This window comes from Thunnus thynnus, chromosome 24, assembly GCF_963924715.1.
Source record: "Thunnus thynnus chromosome 24, fThuThy2.1, whole genome shotgun sequence".
Classification (NCBI taxonomy): Eukaryota; Metazoa; Chordata; class Actinopteri; order Scombriformes; family Scombridae; genus Thunnus; species Thunnus thynnus.
Window position 1 is genome coordinate 1458494 of NC_089540.1, and position 22008 is coordinate 1480501.

The following is a 22008-nucleotide window of genomic DNA, read 5'->3' on the forward strand; positions in this document are numbered from 1 at the left end:
CAACATGTCTGGAGGGCATCTTAAAGGGATTGAAGGAGGGATGAAATTGAAATAGAGGGATGAAAAAGGTTACACATCGAGCAAACCACATCTTCTTACCATATCAGAGTTTGACCCCACAGACTGTTAATATCTGAATTGTGATGATAAACCCAAATAATGTTTATATATGGATCCCAGAGTAATAACTAGGCAGCAAAAACACAAGCTTTGCATATTCCATCCCCAGTTTAATTGTAGCAGCGTCTCCGCAGCAGTTACACTCCAGAGGGAGATGTGAAAACTAACTAACTGTGTTTCTGGCTGTGATTTTTCCACTCCACTATTTATATACAGACACACTGTTTCAGTCAGACAGCAAAGTGTCGCTCCGGGCTAGCTTCATAGCAATCTCCCGCTACGTCTTTCACACTGTCATCTTTTTGTTGTTGCAATGATTTGTGGGATTGGGAGGCATCATCAGGCTTCCTGTTCTGTCTCCTCTGCACTCCAGATCCTGCAGGAACAAAATAAAAATACTCAACTTCATCGTCTCACAACAGTGCCTTGTCAGAGATGTTATATTTACATGAAACATAAAAATACAAATGTTTCATCAGGAAAATGTGCTTCAAGAAAAACACAGGGTTCTTGCTCCTACTTAGTGTTCCGACAGTCAGACAGTCAGTCAGAGAGCAATTCCCTAAACTACGCAATTTGGCACAAGCACACTCAACGGGATTCAAAGCCTCCGATTCACTCTCACCATCCCCCAATTAGAACTGAAATCCATAGACTCATTAGATTGTCCAGGTTACAAGGTTCGCTCATTCCCCTGACATCTCTTTCACACTAACAAGACAAACTCCGTTAACATGGAGCTTCCAATTATTCAGAGAAATGTGGCGGTGCTGGAAACAATGCAGTGAACAGCCTTTTGTCAGTAATTTGCAGCAACCCATCTGTGTGACACACTCTGGACAATGGAGATGTGAGACACTATATTTTTACGTAATAAAAACAGCAGCATATATATAGTATGTTCTGAGAACATCTTTGGCTTAAATGAGTGAGGGCGTTCAGAAGTTGTGGATATACAGTTCAATGGGCCCCCCACTGATTTCATGCATAAAGATCTGCTTACTTGTCATGGTTAGTACTGCTCAAACTGTGAAAACAGATGTATAATGTTTTGCTCTGGAGGAGCTTTGTCAAGTCTGAGGCAATAACCTTGATGATGTCATAGTGATTTCATCAGAGTTATATCACTTTTGGCCTCACACTACAAATTTATAACAGAAAGGCAGTGTGTTACACACTGGTGGTGTGGTTTGAAAGATGTCAGGAGTTTTGGAGCTTGACTTATACTTGGGGCTAACATTACACACACGCACACACACACACACACATACACACATACACACACACACACACACACACACACACACACACACACACACACACACACATATATCTTATCCAGGGGCATTGCAATCACATGGTCAGAGCCCCAAACACACAGGATCTTTTTTTTTTTTTTACAGTCATTTATTTCTTGTGAAGCCCCCTAACTTTTGAGATGTAATTCTAAGTCACTGGAGCACATCATAGTGAAAAAAGAAATAACATACAATGCTGGATATGTGCTGTAAAAATATTTAAGTAAAAAGTCAAGTGATCACTGAGGAAAACACACATAAAATGCTAAAAAATACATGATTGCTTATACAAACATTTGATACACACACACACACACACACACACACACACACACACACACACACACACACATATATATATATATATATGTTAAACAGGGCTGTTGCAAAGTTGTTTCAATTTGATTGAAGGGCAGTGTTATTATCCAAATTATCCATATTATCCAACTTACTAACTACTGGGAGAGCGTTGGCGTTGGTGTTTCTTTTTCCTTTTTAAGAAGTTTTTATAATATATAATATATATTCTTCATTATTTTGTTAGAGTGTTTTGCATTAGGCATTTAATAAACTTTTCAACCCTTTTTTAAAAATATAAATGGCAAAGGACGTCGGTGTGGACTTCATTTCCCAGTAGCCTTTGCTTCTGAGGACGATTATAAAGTATCCCTGAACAGACTGAAGCTCCGTTTCAGTTAAAATATTGGATTCACGGTTAATTTTATTGTAACAGTTTTGTAAAGCGTGTGTAAAAAGTTCGATTGAACATTACCAGAGAGTTAGACGATTATCTTTAAGCCAGGACTTTATGCCAGTGTTACTTTTTATTTGTTCCGCTTCCGGTTTATTCGACGCGGAACTAAACTCATGAGTCAAACATGCCTGTGTCAAGCAGCTCCTACAAACCTGTGAGCCATGTCATCTTCGACATGGATGGATTATTATTAGGTCTTGAACCGTACTTTGTGTTTATATGTAGTCGTTTTATTATACACATGTGCACCTACGCTAAAGCTATGTCAATAGAGAAACTCATTCACTTCGAGTCAGTGCTCGTGCACGGTGAAGGGTTGCATGCCAAACTCCGTAGAAAAAAGATGAAGTTTGATTTCTTTACATATGGATGAAATGACTTAGCATATCCAACATGATTTAACACTGTCTATTAAACATTATAATCTACGGATAGATTCGGCGTGTATCTGATAAATCAGTCTGTGCTACAAACATTAAAAACTATGTATTGCTTACCTTGATGGACGTTGATCTGAAGTTAACTTACTCTATTAATGTTTAATGTTGAGACTGGTTACGGCAGTGACCCACTGCTAAAAGTTGCGATTTTACTCACAGTTTGAAATTCCTTAGTGATTATGTATACATGCCGAATTGCCGATATGTTTCCACTGAGCATTTTAAAAGTTGATTAAGCCAGGTTTAACGGTTTTGTGTCTACTGCTAATCCCGGTTTCTAAAAATTACCTTATTTCTTTATGATGTTTGGCCTGATGCCACCTCGTTTTACAAGAGAAAGTGGCACTTCAGGGATATAACTAAATGAACGTTTAACCTTAATAGTTTAATTTCCAAACGTCAGTTTAGTTGAGGTGTTAAAGAATCATGACTAATTGAATGAAGCACTTGTAATATTTACTGCTACTTTTTAAGTTGACAGCCAACTATTTGAGTCTCCTCTGTTCATTTGCAGGCTACAATGACTTAATTAATTGAAAGCTATTCATTTTCTGTCTGTATTTCCTCATTTCAGACACAGAGCGACTGTACACTGTGTCCTTCCAGGAAATATGTGACCGGTTTGGAAAGCAGTACACATGGGATGTGAAGTCAACAGTGATGGGTAAAAAGGCTTTGGATGCTGCCCAAATTATCCGGGACACTCTGGAGCTTCCCATGACAGCAGAGGAACTCCTCGCTGAAAGCAGACAAATACAAGAAAGGATATTTCCCTCTGCTAAACTCATGCCAGGTATGCTTCATTTACCACGTTCACCAGTGCCATATTTAAGGACTAACACAAAAGAATACAGAAATATGAAACAGTAAAATTGAACTGATTTGTTGTCAGCTATGAGTGGCCCATCAATAGCTTTTGTGTGGGCCGCTGTCCTCTTTATTCTACATGTAGGAGTGTGCTGTTTCTGCCATTTTTTGTGTGTGCACAGGACATTTGTGTACGCCATCTGCAACATTTTTATTCTGATATCTGCAGCTAACAATTATTCTCTGATTAATGAATAGATTATTCTGTAATAGGTCCAAAATGATGAGCAATAAACGTGTCTCTACTGTGACGGATAGATATTGATAACTAAAGTTTTAGTTTTATGCACATGTTCATTTCTGAGTGTTTTCTTTACATAACCTCATGGTCAGTCTACTGATCATACTGTCAGTGTCTGTCATGTCTGTAAGTTCTCATGTTTGAAATAGATTCAGAAAGGAAAACGCATCTTATAAATGTCCATTGGTGTTGTATAAGTATGGTGATTCAGCAGGCGCAGCAGTCATTTATTTCATACATTGATGCCCATGATGTCATGTCATCATTGAATTATAATGGAGAGCATCTGAGCAAAGACAAGAAAACCTTGACAACCTTGTCAGGGTTGACTTAGCAGAACCATTACGTTGATGTTCATTATTTTGTCGGCTCCTTCCTAATAGTGCGTAGAAGCAGTTGTTCGGTCGGTGTGTGCTGTTGTACATTAACAGTGCACATTTGTCAGGCAAACAGAAAAACTTGAGTATTTAGGCTGCCTGGATCTTGTTCAAACCTTCCTGGCTGCACACTATAGGACAATGTACAACATGTCATAGGAAACCATCTGGAAAGCTTTTCATAATGAAATTAATTCATTAAATTAAATTAATAATGAAAAAACAATATTGCAGTTTGACTGGTACAAAGAAAGATGAAAAAGAAAAAATCTTACAATAATACAAGTATGCTCTTCGTCAGCCACATGTTGAGGCGGGGTGCTCAGTCACAGTCCTGGATGTTTTGGTGCCACAGACAATCTCTACTTTAATCTGTCAGTTGTTTTCTTGATTAATCGATTAGTTGTTTGGTCCATAAAATGGTGTAAATTGTCAATCACTGGTGACATCCTCAAATGTCTTGTTTAGTCCACAACTTACTGTCATAAAGGACTAAAGAAACCAGAAAATATTCACATTTGAGAAGCTAGAATCAGAGAATTTGGACGTTGTCTTCTTAAAAAATGACTCAAAATTATGTATCGATTGATTCAAATCGATTCATTTAACAGATGGCAACTAATCGATTAATTGACCAATCGTTGCAGCTTTTAGTTTTAATGGACTATATACAGTTGAATGGACTTCTTTAAAATTAGTAGTTACATTTTCCTCTAAGACTCCGTTAAGCTCAGCTATGCATGAAAAAATGTTGAGGTTGCCACTGAAAAAAGAATTGTCCAGCAAAAAAAGTTTAACCAGACTCTGCAAGCATACATTTATGGTGGATTACTTTGTAGCAGAAAATTGCTTATCGGAGGCAGTAAGCACCTGAATGCTGGCACAGTTCATCTTAATGATTAGTGTATTTAGTTAGTAGATGATGCTTGAAACAATACTCATTAAATATATTACATTTCCTGTGTGAAATATTGCATCTGCTCTTTTTTCCCTGAAGGATAATAAATAATTGAAGGACAATTTCATAAAGGTGTAATGGGTTTTTATGATGTTAGCAGAGGTGGTCTTTGACTCAGGCTTGCTTTCAGAGTTGAATACCAGTGGTACATTCTAACTAAACATGGCAATACTCAGAGTCGTGAGCTGTGGTTTGTTCAGAGTCTGCTTTTCACCTTACTCCTTAATTCTGTCATACTGCCTCCACTATTCATGGGTGTAAAAGCATTTAGTGGATGTGTAGCGTTCATTCCTGAGGACAGAGGATTGCAGGATGCATGGGTTAGCAGTCTTACAGTGGCTCTGCAAAGTTGCAGTTTTTGGTTGCATTTAGAGGAACCTGGAATGGAACAGCCTTAATTGCCCTTTGTGACATATTTCATGTAGAAATGTGGACTTTGCAGGATTGAGCCATTGTATCTAGATGCAGTAATAATGTTTAGTAAAGTGGTAGCATGGTCAGCACTGCCAACAGTTTGCAGAGGACAGAGAGATGGTTTCAGTGTCCATGTTCATCACCTAACAGACAAGTTAAAGGACTGTCCTCCCTGAGGGAGTTTTTATTACAGGTTTTATGGACGGTTTGTGGATGGTTATTCTTGAAACTGTAGATTAAAATCCTCCCACAACTATCAAAATAAAAAAAATACAAATAAAAACATATGAACAAGTTGTGGACTGGGAAGGAGCTCCATATAACAGGGATTTTATTGAAAGCAGTCAGGATTAGTCTCGTAAAGTGACATATTTTTCTAACATCAGATGTTGTTGTGTACCAAAGGTGTGGAGAAACTGATAAACCACCTGCAGAAACACAGTATCCCCATCGCGGTGGCGACCAGTTCAGCTGGTGTGACCTTCAGTTTGAAGACGAGCCAACACAAAGCCTTCTTCGCTGTGTTTGACCACATTGTCCTGGGAGATGATCCTGAGGTGAAGAACGGCAAACCCCAACCTGACTCCTTCCTGGTCTGCGCCAGCAGATTCAAGCCTCCAGCCTCCCCAGAGACTGTAAGTACGACTGACTACAGATGTAAGACATTTAAGGTCAGGTTACTCCACTTCCCCAGTGTTCTTTGAAGTGTAGTGGTATTTAAATCAGTGTATCTGCAGGTTTTGAAAAGTCTTTAAAAGCACTGAATTCAGTTTCCTCAAGAACAGGTAGTAGAAAGTGTTAAAAGTCTTAAATCTAATTTACAAAAGTCTTCGAGGTTTCTCTTGCCTTCTGTAGGCTGTAATGTTAAGTTGTTTTTGTAGCTCATTGTGAGCTGTCGGGAGACATTCTACACCGGTAAGGAGGGATTGTTTCGACAGTGGAGTGTGTTCAGAGGAAGCTGTTCAAACCTCTTTGAAGAGTTTCAGTCAGCATCATCAGACCTGTAGTAAACACTGTCTCTGCTGCAAGCTACAGTAGCCAGGAAGCTCTTCCACTTGCAATGGACAAGTGTCCATTTAAGCAAATACTTAAATGAATTAATCATTTTTTATCGCTTAAACTATCCATCCATTTTCTTATTCGCATTGATTTAATGAATTATATCATTAGGAATTCTTGTTAATATGCAACTGGAAAAATGTGATAATAAATAACTGTTTTTGCATCATGCTTTCACGCTATGGGCAGTATGATGGTGAAACAGGTATTGAATTGCATTCTACATGGTTTTAAAATGGTCTTAAAATGTCTTAAATTTAAAGGGGACATATTATGCTTTTTGTGATCTGTTATTTATATACTGTTATGATGTTGGATGTAAAATATGGTGAAAGTTTCAAAACCTGCTCTGAATGCTTCGTTTGCCACAGTTTTTCCTACCTTGCTGATGTCGGCTCATCACGCATGCTCATAAACAGCCGTCCTTTCCGTAGCCTTGGTTGCTAAGGTTGTTGCTAAGGTTTTTCCATGTGTTGTTTGTCTTCTTCAGTCTCATATTTTGGATCAGATTCCATCTCGAACATGTATGGATGGATTTGAGAAGCTGACATTTCAAGTAAAGAATGAGAAAAAGTAGTGAATACCTGCTACTTTAGTTTGTTTCATGATCTGTTGTCATAGCCTCCTGAGCGACCAGAAGGGCAGCTTCCTCAAGCTGCCCAATCATAACAGAGTGGCTCATCGGGAGGGGGGCCTCAATGCCACATTTCCCATAAACCCCTTCACTTCCTGTTTTGCCAGTTTCTTGGGGGTTTGTTTTGATGATGAGAGGAGAGGTTAAAGAGCCTTGCTAACTGTAAATGAGGAGTTATTTTTGTTTGTCCGACTCGGTCGCACTCAGTATTCACTCAAAATAGAGGATATCAATGGACGCGTTGCAGTTGTCTTTCATTCTCATTGCAAAGTATGGATATTAAATTTACAATGATAAATTGTTGTGGCTAAAATTTGGTTGGCTAAAATTTCTGATGTTGTTGCCTAATAAAAAACAGACAGTTGTCAGGGGCCAAAAAGTTTTGCTGGAGAGCCGAATTTGGTCCATGAGCTGCTATTTACCTACTGGAGTAGGGAATGGATGGATGTGATGAATGTAGCTCCAAAGCAGATCACTTTGTTGCACCTGGTGAACAGTTTTGTCCTAAAAACAGACAAATGACATTAGAAGCAAAATATGACATAAAGATTTTACAGATTTTATTTCCAGTACCAGCCACTCAGAATTGCTGCCCCCAGCTGGCTGCCAGCTGCTGCCAGCCGGATATATCCATTCATTCCATTCAGGTAAGCAGGTTTGGTCCCTGTCGTGGACCAGCCGGCAATTCTGGGCGACTGCATCTGTATAACACTCCAAAACTGAACATACAATTAAATACACAACAATACAATACAAATGATTTTACCAAAGAAATCTGTAAAAATTAATTGTTGTCGGTACATTTTAATAGATAAAGATTAGAAATGGTAGTAGTGTCTTCCCAGTTCTCAAGGTGTGGGGTTTTGATTGACAAGGTTATTTCTCTCACCACCAGATACCACAGTTTTTATACTGTATCTGCTCATTATATAAGTGACTCTTTTTTTCCCCAAAAGTAGCTTAAAAATATTGATGGATGTGCTTTTTATTTAATTATTTTGGATATTTTCTTTTTTAAACTTGCACCCGTTTGCTTTATGCAATGAAAAAAATACAGTTAGAAGATCTCTGATGAACAAGCTGTCAGTCATCTGCACCTGCTGCCCAGCTTCACCACCTAAATTACAGCTCACATACAACAGCGGTCTCATTATTACTCACTGACTAACTTTTTAAACTCTTGCTCCACTCTCTGTTTTCTGTATACTCATTACCGTGCTCTCTACCAACCATACAAGTCGGTAGAGAGTACCAACCCAATCCATGGAAAACATCTGGAAAACCTGAAAAAGGTTTCCCAAAGGCTGAGACATAGCACTACAAGTCAGCAATATGTCCTATATCTAGTTGTATTTAGCTGCCTGTATGTCAGCCAATGGCTTTTTATTTGCAGCTAATGTGTTCCATTTGCAGTAATGCAGGCAGAACCTGATGTCAGCCACTCTGCACTGACAGACGCGCACTTCTACTGTGGCACTTTAATCAAAAGTGGTGAGCTTTCAGGGTTCATAGGCTGTTTAAGATATATTTTCACTGTGGAAGCCTTGCGCAGTGTTGAGTCAGTCTAAAATAGCTGCCAAATATCTCACTAAAAGAACCAAATAACAGTGTGAGTCCTGACCTACTTCCATGAAAACACTCACACTGTAGACCACATGAAACAAATGTTAGCGCTATGCTAATTTGAACAAATCTGCTGTTGATCATTCTTTGGTGCACAACTTCTTAATTGAATATGTAATTTAATGACATGCTTGTTTTTGTTAATACAATTTCATTCAGTTTCTTATTCATGTAAAATTCATGTGTTTTTAGGAATATACTGCATATGATACACATCGTCACCTATAACTCATTCATTAATTATTTGGTGAGTTATTTTTCCACTAAGACCACTAAGCTGTAGTTGGCAGAGGTAATGTTTTTGCCCCACTGATCACATGTGTATATCTAGACCATGGCTGGGTGGGAGGTGAGATTTGTATGCAGCCTGAAGGAAAGTGTTGCCTGAGAAATCAGGAGCAAAAAACACTTTTTTACCATGAAGCTTTTCATGTGAGTGTATGGTCACAATTAAAAGTGAAACCAGGCTGAAAAATGTTGACAATGCTGTGAGTATAAGCTAAATAATAAATAAAGCAAGCTTAATGTTTTGTTTGGACCCTCACATTTATTTTGCAAAGTACCATATTGACCCAAATATAAGACAAATCCCCCCCCTTTTTTTCAAGACTCATTTATGGAAAAAGATTTACAACTTGAAGCGTAGTTGTCGTCAACTGGAGTACTTTACCTGGATCACAGTCTCTCCTCTGCTCCGCTGAGTTCCATGTGTGTGTGGAGGGTGACACAGAGGAGGGGAGAGAAACACAGAGCGATCATAAATGACAGCAAAACACAGTAGAAACTACGTTTATTTATGTTTTTTTACCTAATTTATGTGCACTCGTTTCATTTCAGCTCAGTGTGAGGCTCTCCACTGCATTTTGCTGTCATTTGTGGTTACGCTGAGTTTCTCTCCTCTCTGTTTCACCGCAGGTGGGGCTGAGCGCTCCACTCACACATGGAGCTCAGCGGAGCAGAGGAAAGACAGTGAAGTAGTCGAGATGATGGCAACACTTGTTATTATACTGTTACTCAGTTGTTGGTTAACTTGGCCTACTTTTCACTTTGTTCAAGACGATCACTGTGTCTCTCCATCTTTTAGGCCCCACTGTGCTGTAGGCTAGTTTTGTGAGGGACGGTGGCTCGCCTCAGTCAGGAAGGGAGCACTCGTTTTTTGGCACCATCTGTTGTTGTGAATGTATATTGACATTTAAAAGTCTTGACATTTATAAGAATATAAGACAACCCCACTTTTTTTCATGTATTTCCAGGGAAAAAACCTCGTCTTATATTCGGAACCAATTGTAATTAAGTAGTCAAAACTAGGGCTGCACCAAACGATTATTTCTATTATCTATTAATCAGTTGATTATTTTCTTAATTAATCGATTAGTTGTTTGGTCTATAAAATATCAGAAAATGGTAAAAAATGTTGATCACTGTTTCCCAAACTCAACGTCCTCAAATGTCTTTTTCTTCCCAACCACAACCCAAAGATACTAATTTTAGGGCTAAATAAAACAGAAAATATTCACATCCTGTGTGAATGCTGACAGCTGAAATAAATCACAAAGCCAAAAATGCAGAAATCTGCAGCAATTTTTTTTTAAATCTTGTAGCGCCACCTACAGGTGGAACTGTATCAAATGCTGCAGACTTGTTGAGCATCCCCATCTGTACAACTTTGCTAAATTTGGTTAGCATTGGATATTTCATTTAAGAGATAAGGTAGTTAATAAGTAGTATAGTTGTGTGTCACTAATGGTCACAAGGTGGGGCTGTTGGTGTCATGCTTCATTGTGTTGTGCTCATTCTCATGGAGGACTTCTGTACCAAGAGTCATTTTATTGAAGACAAGAGAAATGTAGAAATATACTATAATATTACAGTAGCGCTCTCGATGGGTAGAATTGTATCAAATGTTACACATTAGTGCAGTGTGGCTGTATGTATGTGTATGTGTGGCATCATTCCTAAATCTGGTCAAATTTAGCATTGAAGAGTTATGGCCCTTGTGTTAAGTGCATCAGGCCATGCCTTCAAAATTTTGGACAAATGGTAAGTAATACCCAAAAACGAACTCATAGGTTTTAACAAGGGTCATCTAAATATGGTATGTACCAAGTTTGGTGAAGATTAGTTTAAATATTTGCCAACGGAAGCAAAAAATATGTTTACTAAAAAATTCAAAATGGCAGAAAATGTTTCTAGGCGCAAATAGGCATGGCCTATATCAGTTGAGTCGGCATCGTCCAAGGAACACACTGTGCAAATGTTGTGTTGCTATGCCTCATGGTTCATGAGTTATGTGGACAAAGCCTCACTTGAGCCTTCTGAATCTGCCTCCTCTATGGAGGACATGTCAGTCGGTTCTAGAAAGGTATAATAAATTGGCAATTGAAATTGTAGTCTGTAACGTATACTGATTTCCAAATTTACACCAGGAAGCCTAATCAGAGGGCCAGAGAAAATCAAACAGGTACAGAGTCAGTTAGTTATTCACGTGAAGGTTGCATGTTTAAAGATGCTGTATAGCTTAAAATGACAATCTCCAAGATCTCTGTTTTGTTCTCTTTGGCGGCACCGTATGGTGATAAGCGGTAATTGCAAGTGTGTTGTTCTTTTGTGCGGATAACATTAATAAATTACTCATTGGCTTTTTACTTGTGAAGCTTTTATTGCACTTACAGTAATGTAAGGGGTGTAGTTATTGTCAACTCGAGTACTTCACCTGGTTCACTGTCCTCCGCTCCGCTGTGTGTGCAGCACACACACACAAGGAGCCCTCGCTGAAATACAAGGGCGCAGTGGAGATGAGAGGATATAGCATGACTGTTTATTTATGATATTTTCCAAATTTACGTGCGCTTGTTTCATTTGAGCTCAGGGTAAGAGTCTCTTTGTCTCGTCTCCTCTGCTCTCCTCTGAGGAGCACCAAGGGGCAGGGCTCAGCACACACAGCGCAGCGCAGGAGAGACAGTTATTGTACGTGCAATAAAAGCTTTGCAATTAAAAAGCCAATAAGAATAAGCTTTGAAAAGATAAGCCGCTTCACACACAAGCGAATGAAGAATGAGTCTGTTGCGTTAGCTCTGCTGATTCGAACGCATGGCAGGAAAGTTGCCACCGACACCTGGTTTGTAATAATCAAAAGGTACAAAAAAAAAGAGAATTACCGTAATTACATTTTTTTTCCATGTTTTCATGTAAGGGTGTGGGTGTGTTTATTTGTAACCGCTGTGAGCCAATCAGAAAGTAACATTTTATTCCGGTTTTCTCACTACCACTGCTCGCTCTCTCTCTCAGCTGGCTCGGGCACGCTCTCTCTCTTTCTCTCGTCTTTTTCAAAATGAGTTGAGAAGCTGTCAGTAGCGAAACTGCAGCGAGACGCAGCAGCGAGGCAAAGGTCTGAAACAGCTGCACTGTGTTTGGAAACAGTCGATAAAATTCAGTAAATAGTGAAGCTGCCAGCTTCATTACTTCATATTCATGTAATAAACATACAAATGTCAATGGTAATCTGAATGAGAAATAAAGAAAAAGTAAAAAAATCAGTTATAATAATCATCCGCTTATAGTGATCAATTTGATCTGGACGGATGTGATCACTATAAACAGTTTCCACTGTGGTAAGGCTAGGGCTAGGTAACATTTTTGTCCACTTTTTATCTACAAACTCTTTTTTAATTTTTAATTGAATGAAGTGAGCCAAAATTCTCAAATGCATCAGTGTATAATGTTGTATTAATACAGATAGCTGTCCATGGAAAACATCCATAAAGTGTTAAATGAATGAGATGATTACTTCTATCAGGTAATATGTGATCAAAGCATGAGTATTTATTATTAGATAGGTCTCATTGCTGTAGACACAGTTCAGTCAGGACTCCAGGGCTGAGGATCAGTCTCCTGTCTTTAAGTAATACCAGTTTTATTGGAAATGGCAGCTGCAAACAGTTTCTTTCCCAACATCTATATAGTAACATCAAATGTTCATCATTCAGCAGTCATTTGCTATCACTGATTGTATAAACCTCAACCTTAGTAAAAATGATTATATATCAGCTTTTAACTGTAAAACCATGCGTATGTAAATGGATAATGTAAAAAACACGGTGCAGTCAAAAAGAAATCATTCAGAAAGTGAGCAATGATGATATTTTCCTCATACTGCATTTGGACATTTACGGCCTAATTTAACAGGGAAATTTGAGGCATCCAATAGATATATTCTTGCTAACTCCTCTCCTCTCTTCTCACTTTAAAGGCTTTTTGCTGCAAATAGGTCTGCCTGTGGCATGGCGCACCTGATTTTTTAATCTGGAGCCAGCCGCGGTTACGGCTGGCATTTTTCTTGATGAGATATGAAACTGCAGCTCAGAGGGGGAATCGACAGAGTGTTCAGTGGAATAACGAATGATGATGCGTCACTCCCTGGCTCCCACTCCGTGACAGAGGAGAGGAGCAGGAGGGGTGAGCGGCAGAGACATGAGACAGAGGGAGAGAGAGGGAGAGCGGGCAGAGGCAAAGCTAGAGGGAGGAGGGTGGAGAGGAGGAGGTAAACAGAATGAGCAGGCCTATGGTAATAACACATCCAATTGTCAGCTCTTCCTGCCCTAATCTTAACTCTGAGGGAAAAAAAAAAAACACTAGCTTGTTTTAGTCACTAAGAGGTGCAAGGAAAAGGCAGAAAGACAGATGCATGTAACACATTTTGAGTTTGCACAGACAGAACGACACTTAGTAATAAAAGGATTTTCAAGTGCTATACTCTAAAATGTACGATGCATTACAATGTCAAGAGGTCGTGATATGTAGCACAATAGGCAAGCGAAGCTCTGTAAATGGAACTGTATTCCCGAGCGTGTGCTGTTTTACACGGAACTACTCTTTGGAGACTCAAAACATGACTGCTGTTATTAGTCTTTGGAGCTGTTTCTAAATATAATACCGTGCCTAAACTCTTTGTGGTAATGGGACATGTCATCCAGAGCAGCTGTGTCACTCCTTCATGTGTTTTTACTAGTTTTTGGTCTACAGTACAGAGGAATGTGATATGTCAGGCTTTGGATACACACACAGTACTTGTAAGTAGGATTGGTTTATTGTTGGTTTGGCTCTCCACATGAGCTTTGTTGATGATGCCTAAAATATAGAAAATCGTCAGTGATATCCTTTAAGTGCAATACACACTGGCAGTGTAAGTCATTTGATGTGTATCATGATACACATCATCATACAAATAGAAGACCTCGAGGTACTGTTGGATGGATGTGTCAAACCGGGAGTATGTAAGAATTTTGATAAAATTACTTGCTTTCTGGAGATTCGATGTGCACTGATGCTGGGGAGTCAGCCCAATTTCCTGAGGAATTATGTCCATATTGGACATACTCTTCATAATTTATGTCCAATGTCAACATTCAGTACCAGTGCTGGAAGTAATGTGCCTTTAATGTATGTAATATGCAAAGTTTCAATGCAAGGTTTTACTGAAATCTGAAAAAATATGAACTTCAGGGGTTAAAAAAGTTAAAGACAACTGGTTTTCTCAAAAAAAAGTATGTATTTTATTTTGTATGGTAATACTGCATAGCATATATTCCTTATTCAATCATTGTTGACAGACAGATATCAAGGGTTATTAAAACAAAATGCAAGGCGCAAATTACATGTACGTGACTGTTGACATGATGCGTCATAGAAAGCCAGAAAACTGTAATGTTTCCTGTTTAGGAGGATTTTATGAAAATTTCCCCTGCAGCAAAGCAAATATATTACAAGATATGATTTAATGTGATACGCAAAATGCCAGGGGCAGAGCAGAGAAAGCCCCACGTCCCTCACTGTGAACAGTGAAGTTGAGTGGCCTCACAGGGGAATAATGTGGTGTCAGGCCCCCTGTCTGAGCTGACCAAAAGTGAAAGAAAAAGCACTGCTCTCTTTTCCATGGAGAGCAGAGACATTTTTCACAACTCCAGAGTAACACTGTTGAGACAGGAGATTTTACCAAAGGTGTGCTCGGCAGCCTGAATAAGATTAATGAAACATGAAAGCGAGCTAGTTCATGCTCACACCGATATGGAGGGAGAGAGAGGCAGAGAGAACTAGTTCTTCCACTGTCATTAATCATACAAGGCATTACACCTGGGGAAGGCTTCATAATCCAGATATTCAAATCAGGTACAATTAAGACATGAACTTTTCTATCTGAACATTAAATTGGCCCATTACTGCTATGACAAAGCTCACTATATTCACCCCCAACCTTCATCAAATACACACCAGCCCATAGGTTTCAAATGCAAATCAGCAAATTAAGGTTTTCATGTGAAAATATAAGATGTACTGTAGGTAAGTGGTTGAGGTCACTTTTTATATGCTTAAGTGCTCATTGATCATCCCTACATTGCACTTGCACATGCTCATGCATCCCTACATGTCTGTGTATATTCATTGGGTTGTTTAGTCTACTCAGCCATGATGATCACCAAAGGCTATGGTTTTTTGGTAGTGCTGGTCTGGATCCTAGTGGATTTCAGTCTCAGTTGTCCTTGCTTTACTAACTGAGGCCTTGGCATTCCTTATCTGCTATGATCCCCACAGGAGGATGAGATAGAAAAAGAGCTGGCAAAGTGTCCTCTACATTTGCTCCTCCATGGTGGTAGTTTTTTGGTGGTACTGGTGTAGATACGAGTACCGCTCAGTATCTGTGGTCCTCATTGGTTGCACTTGAGCCTTGGGGTCGCTCCTACCCGCCTCTCAGCATCTGTGGTCCTGCCGGACACAGATCATGGCAGAGACCCTGCAGGAGTATGAGGAAACGAGCCAAAAGATCCACCAAAGTGTTCTCTACATTCTCCACTTCAAGGTGGTGGTTCTTGATGGCACTGATCTAGATATGAGTGCCTCTTGGCATCTATGGTCCTTGCTGGACACATTGGAATCTTGGCAGTGGTCCTACTCACCTCTCTGTCATGATCCCCTCTGGAGTACAAGTGGGTATCTGAATCAGTAGTGGCTTGGAACTTCATCACTCTTGTTCAATAAGTCTGCCTTGGATGCCAACCAATATCTCCCTCTCCTGGAAGTTTCCAGGATTCTAGGCTTCACATCTAACCCATCTGATATGGCAGTCACTTTCGTTTCGAAGCCCCATTGAAGGAAAGCTCTGGTTGTGCACACTGCGTTGTTCATTGTCTGGGACTTCATCATGTTCGATAAGTCTGGCTTTCATAAGAAGCCAGACTCAACCCAACCGGTCAAAGCAGATGGCCGCCCACCAAGAGCCGGGGTCTGCTTGAGGTTTCTACCCGTTAAAGGGGTGTTTTTCCTTACCGCTGTCGCCAAGTGCTTGCTCATGGGGGAATTGTTGGGTCTCTGTAAATTAAAGAGTACGGTCTTGACCTGCTCTATGTGAAAAGTGCCTTGAGATGACTTCTGTTGTGATATGGCGCTATATAAATAAAGATTGATTGATTGAAAGAATGAAATCAGCACTTCTAAAGCCCTCAATATGCTTCAAATGAAGTGCATGTCAGATCATCTAACATTGTCTGAAACCCCTTTTCTGATGGCAGAATCAGGGGTGTGAAATCAAATCAAAACAACTTTATTGTCCACCTGTGTTGCACAAAAGTAGAAATTTGTCTTCAGCTTGCGAGATAATTAGTCAATATCACATCATTCACATTATATATTACAAAAGCATTAAGTAAAAAAAAACATTTTACCATGTACTTCTTTTTATTAGATCTTGTCTAATTAAACTGGACTGTGTACCTGATGTTTCCCATTGAACACAGATACAAAACTAGCCAGTGCAGTTCTGTCAAAATAGTGTTGAATTTGTTTCAGGTGATTATAAGGCAGTAGATTCTAAACATTAATCAGTGAACCTCAAAGAGCCACCACTAAAGGGTAATGAAAACATATATTATTACACGCTCATTTGACTATAATGTAATGAATTTAACATGCAATTATAATAACACTGTTATTCCTTCAAACAATGGGAAATGAGAGAGAGTAAGAAGAGGTTCCCACACAGACTGGATAGAGTCGGTGAATTCCCTTTCGGCCACGGGAGCTTTGGATGTGCAGATAATGATGCTGCAACAATACGGCAACTATGATTCAGAACCTGCCCCACCTCCATACTTTTATTGGCTTTCATCCCTCAGAAACCATCAGGGGTTTACAAGGATTCACATAATAAAGAATCAGCATTCTGATCCAAAGTAGGGGAAAAACACTCACTATTTCCAAGCTGCAGTGTGTGGACTTCACACTATTCATTTATCACTTTAACCATATTATTGTTCTCCAGTTCGATGCTTGATTGTGCCACATGGCCAGGGTCAGTGATAGAACAGATGCATCTGTTATGATGGAGAAGCTGTGAGTGTTATAAAGGATGCCTTGAAAGGTTTCCATAAAATAATCAAAAACAATCCCAAGAGTTTTCAAACGGTGCTCAGGCTGAGAGGCTCACTTAGTGTTTTTTTTCTACTCTAAAATATTCAAGATGGTAAGCTTTTGGAATAAACTCTAACAAAATATTATGGTTGGATGAATGGTTTAAAGTGCAGTGATGGCCGAGTTGATTTAAAACCACTTAGCCCACACTCTGCAACTCTCCTCTTATCTAGTGTTGCGTATGACTTGCTCAACTTGCATCTGGATACACTGCTCCATCCTTCCTCCCTGTTTGTATTTTCCTAGCTGGATACTTTATCACCACAGACTTCAAATGTGTGGGTTAAGCTTGCTGCAGGGTCCTCCTCAGATCACAAGCAAAGCAAAGGGAGGCAGGGCGGCTATAAGATTTGCAGACACTCATTTTGGCTCAATGGTGATTTTTTTTGATTAAGTCCATGGGCTGTCCACAGGATTTTCTTTGGGTGAGTTGCAATCTCTTTACACTGAGCATAACGGTAAGTTATCTCCTAATGAAAACGTGCTCAGTAATAGCCGCTTCTGTTGTGAATGCACTGTGTCACTCAGTAAACACGTCAGCCTGTGTTTCTTTCTCACCGGTTTCACAGAGAACTTAGTCATACAAGTCTACTCTAGACTACAAAAAACATTTAACTCTACATAATTCCAAGAGTAATTTTTATTAGAGCAAAGTCATAAACAAAAGTAATGAACTATAATAATAATGATCATTTCCACAATCCTGCACTAATATATGTCCTGATTCCATTCAAGAATACATACAAACCACCTTCAAATACGTATAATACTATTGTCTTCCACAATGTGAAAGCACAGAGGAGTATACATGGCTGTTCAATTCAAAAGAAACTCCTTATTTAACTCAGACCCTCTGCTTCTTACTACTTTAACCTGAATAACAAACCGGGGCTTGGTGCTCTGGTTGGATTCACGTGGAGAGCCGAAGCTAACGTTAGCTGAGAGGCTAGCGGAGCGTCAGCTGCAGCATGGCCGAAGGGAAGCACAGCCAACTAGCCTCTGCTAGCCTCCCAGCTAACGTTAGCCCCGCTTCTGCATGTGGATACAACCAGAGCACTGAGCTCCGGTTTGTCCAGTTAAAGTGGGAAGAAGCAGAGGGTCTGACGGGCAGCTTGAGTGAAGTGGAGCCTGTGGAGGAAGCACCGGGACCGTCAGGGTGAAACTGTGGAGGGGAGTACAGTCAGGCAGCGGAGGAGAAGGCCACAAATCGGCCTCTCATAAGCGGTAGAAATTGCCGATGCCGATATTTCATTTTAGAGCTTTTATCGGCTGATACCGATGACGTGCTGATAATATCATGCATCCCTAATTTTTTTTTAAAAAAAGGCTTTGTATAATCAGTTTTTTGCCTCAGAGGTTTATCACAATATGCTTCCACTGAAAGTTTACAGTATAAAACTCATATAATATTAAATTATTGCTCAGCCATACTGAATATAAATGTACTTTGGAATAATTGTGGTTAATTTGGATATTTCATATTATATGTACTTTTCATTCAAGGTTACAGTAGGTTCAATCATGGAAATTGGTTTAAAGTCATGGAAATGTATCGCTCAAAATGTGTATGAACTATGAATAAGGACTTTAAACATCTAATTTGTGTCTGTTTGGAAAAGCAGTTTCAATGTCGCTTAGTGCACCATGGAAGGAATACTCCAAAAAAAAAAAAAGAAAAAAAGAATTAAAGCAAGAGTTAAACATTTTGTGAAATCTGTTTATTCGCTTTCTTTCAGAGACTTAGATGAGAAAATCAATACCTCTCACTGGAACTATTTCTTGGCAAACAACTCCTGAGTGCAGTGACTCCCTGGAGCCTAGTGAGGAATAATTCTTTCTGTACAGACAGCTATACTAGAACCTGTGCTCACCCATCATATCTGGCGCTGATCTGCACTGTAGTCAAGGACAGAAGTGCTGATTGGATGGATAAACTGTTTGAAATAGTTCCAGCACACAATGTCCTCTAAAACTACAATTTTGTTTTATTTTTTCCATTTCTGTTTGTGCACAGATTAAACAGACAAGACATGTGTTCATTAGTGAGCTTCAGAGGTACTTGTAGGTGTATTTATGATCTTTGGACAGAGCAAGCCTAGCCTTTTCCCCATGCTTACACTCTTTATGCTAAGTTAAGCTAACGAAGTCCCAACCCTTTCTCATTCCCAGGGCATCAAATACCGACGCATTAATACACTACTGTGAAATATATTTTTAATCAAATTTGAGTTAAATATTTAAAGTGCACTTTTAAGATAACTGCTGTCACATACTATTCTAGTATATTTCCAGTAAGTGTAAACCACTATTAGCATGATAGTATAGTTAAAGTACACTTTCACAGACTGAAAGTATATTAATATGATGTTATTATGAAATACTAAATAGTAGGGATGTCACGAGAACAAATGCTTCAGTACCAAGTCGATGCCAAAATTCTGCTGCAATTCTTCTGGACCTGATGGAGGCAGCATATATGCCTAAAAGTGTTCCAGTCTGCCGTTGAACACCTACCTACACGGAACAACAACAGGTGGAAGATGGCGACAAGTACAGCAGCAGCGATAGCTCTGTCTCGACTTGTCGAAAAGAAAAACAGTAAGAGTCATGTATGGAAGTACTTTGCGTTCAAGGTGGATCATCAGGGATTAATAATAAATTCACAAAAAGCAGTATGCAAACAGTGGCATCGAACTTTTCAGACAAAAGGAGGAAATGCTTCCAACTTAGCAAAGTACTTCAAAGACAGATATCCAGATAGATTCAATGAATTGAAGGTGAGTGAATTTCAATTCAAAAGTGTTATCCAAAGTGTTATCCTTGTTATCCTGAAATTACCATTACTTTTGTTTGAGACAGCTGGCACTACTGTGTAGTCAATTATATTTACATACAACGTTTGCAATGGCTAAACCCTAAAGGCTACCGTGTTTATGCTAACGTAATATAACCATAGCTCCTAGAAGTAGGCTACATCATCTGTCATCTAAATATATTATATTAGCGTTTTAAGTAAATATTTCCGGACTAATGGTCTGTCACCATGACAGTAAATTCAAACTACTGCTTGCATTCTGAATATATACAAGTGTGTGTATGTGTGTGTTAGTACATATGTGTGTGCATCCTCTGCTGTTTTCTTACAGTCACTGAGCTGATAACTGAAATCTCATAGTTTTCCTTTCATAGTATCAGAGAGGAGGGTGTCCACCAGGAGAGACAAGAGCAAAGTCAGCAAACACATTCTCAGCCAACCATATCTGAAGCTTTTTTTGTAATGTTAATAGTTGTTTCTTTTTATCATTATATATAGGCCTATTTATTATTTCCATATTTTTTCATGTCTTGTCTCAATATTGTTTCTTTTAAATACTTGAAGGCTACATGCCACTGTTGTTTTTTGTAATGTTTACATGTTTTTAATAAAAGGAGTGTATGTTGAAGTACATGGGATTTATTGCTGTGTTTTTAACCGTGGTATCGAATTGGGTATCGAGAATCGTGTAATTATACTGGTATTGGTATCTACTACTAAATTTCTGGTATCATGACATCCCTACTAAATAGTATATTTTTACCACACTTGATTTAAAATTAAAGTTTAATGTACTTCTAATAAGTACTATATTAGTACTAGTACTATATTACTGCTCTAGTATATTTTCAGTAAGTGTATTAAAAACTATTAGCATAATAGTGTAGCTAGAATAAAATGTTTCAGTATTTCCAAACTGTACACTTCAACACCACTGAAACAGAGAATACTCTAGTGAAAAAAGGATTAGCTACAGCTACAGCACACTAAAGTGTACTAGACCAAACTATTGATCTATTAATAATAATTGTCATCTATTAGTAGTACAATTCATGTACATTATACGTGTGATGTAGTGGACTATATTTAAGCACATCTGCTTTCAGTTTTTGACCTTTTCTCTAATCTTTGATTTTTGGTGAAATATTGGATCATTTGAACATTTATTGAAATGAAAGCATGTGAGAAGTTTAGAGGGAAAAAATCACTATTTGGTGGAGCTGTTAACAACTCATAGACATGTGAAATGTGACCCCGACTACACACTGCTTTTTGTAAGATGTCAAAAGCCAAAAAGGTTGGAAACCACTGGTTTCATCTTTAACAATGTGTTGTATTTTAAAAGCTTGTTATAACGTATGTGTTGTTTATCCAGCCAGTCATTACAGCTTGGCCTTGAGGAGGCAAAGGCTTCAGAATCGACCTTGAACCATTTGTTTGACCTTTGAGATATGTTGCTCACACACACATATACATATACACTTCCTGTTCTTGTCCTCCATTATAAGAGTCCGTCTATCATCAACACTGGCTTTATTTCTGCTCTCCACAACAGAGATGATGAAATGTTACACATCCCTCGCTCGAGCTGCCCCGGGCTGCAGGATCATTTAGAAGATGTGGTGGGCAATCTGTCACTGTCGCTTATTCACTTGCCACTGCTCACAGGACACGAACGCACACATAATGCACATACTATTTTCCTTAGTCCTGTAGTGTGTTCATATATGTGTGTTTGACACATGCGTGGGCGCGTCGCCTTGTTAAAATTTTATAGTATGAATCAACCATGCATCTCAGCTGTAATAACAGTCATACTTTATTGCTACTGTTTCATTATATGTCTTCATTTCATACCTCTGTTGGGAACAAAAGCAGCAATGTCCTTGGGTTTCACTGAGGCCTGTAATATGTTATTGTATATTGTAAAAACACATAGACATTCTAT

At 39.0% G+C, this 22008-nt stretch overlaps 1 protein-coding gene across 1 annotated transcript in view; it reads left to right on the forward strand.

Annotated features, from left to right (window-relative positions):
* The first annotated feature begins 2245 nt into the window (after positions 1-2245).
* The window catches only part of pudp (pseudouridine 5'-phosphatase), a 40897-nt gene continuing 21134 nt past the window's right edge, over positions 2246-22008 (forward strand). Inside the window, exons 1-3 of the mRNA XM_067583036.1 lie at positions 2246-2366; positions 3187-3405; positions 5875-6104. Coding sequence (XP_067439137.1) covers positions 2297-2366; positions 3187-3405; positions 5875-6104 — 519 coding nt within the window. The 5' untranslated portion in view covers positions 2246-2296. The remainder of the gene's footprint in view (positions 2367-3186; positions 3406-5874; positions 6105-22008) is intronic.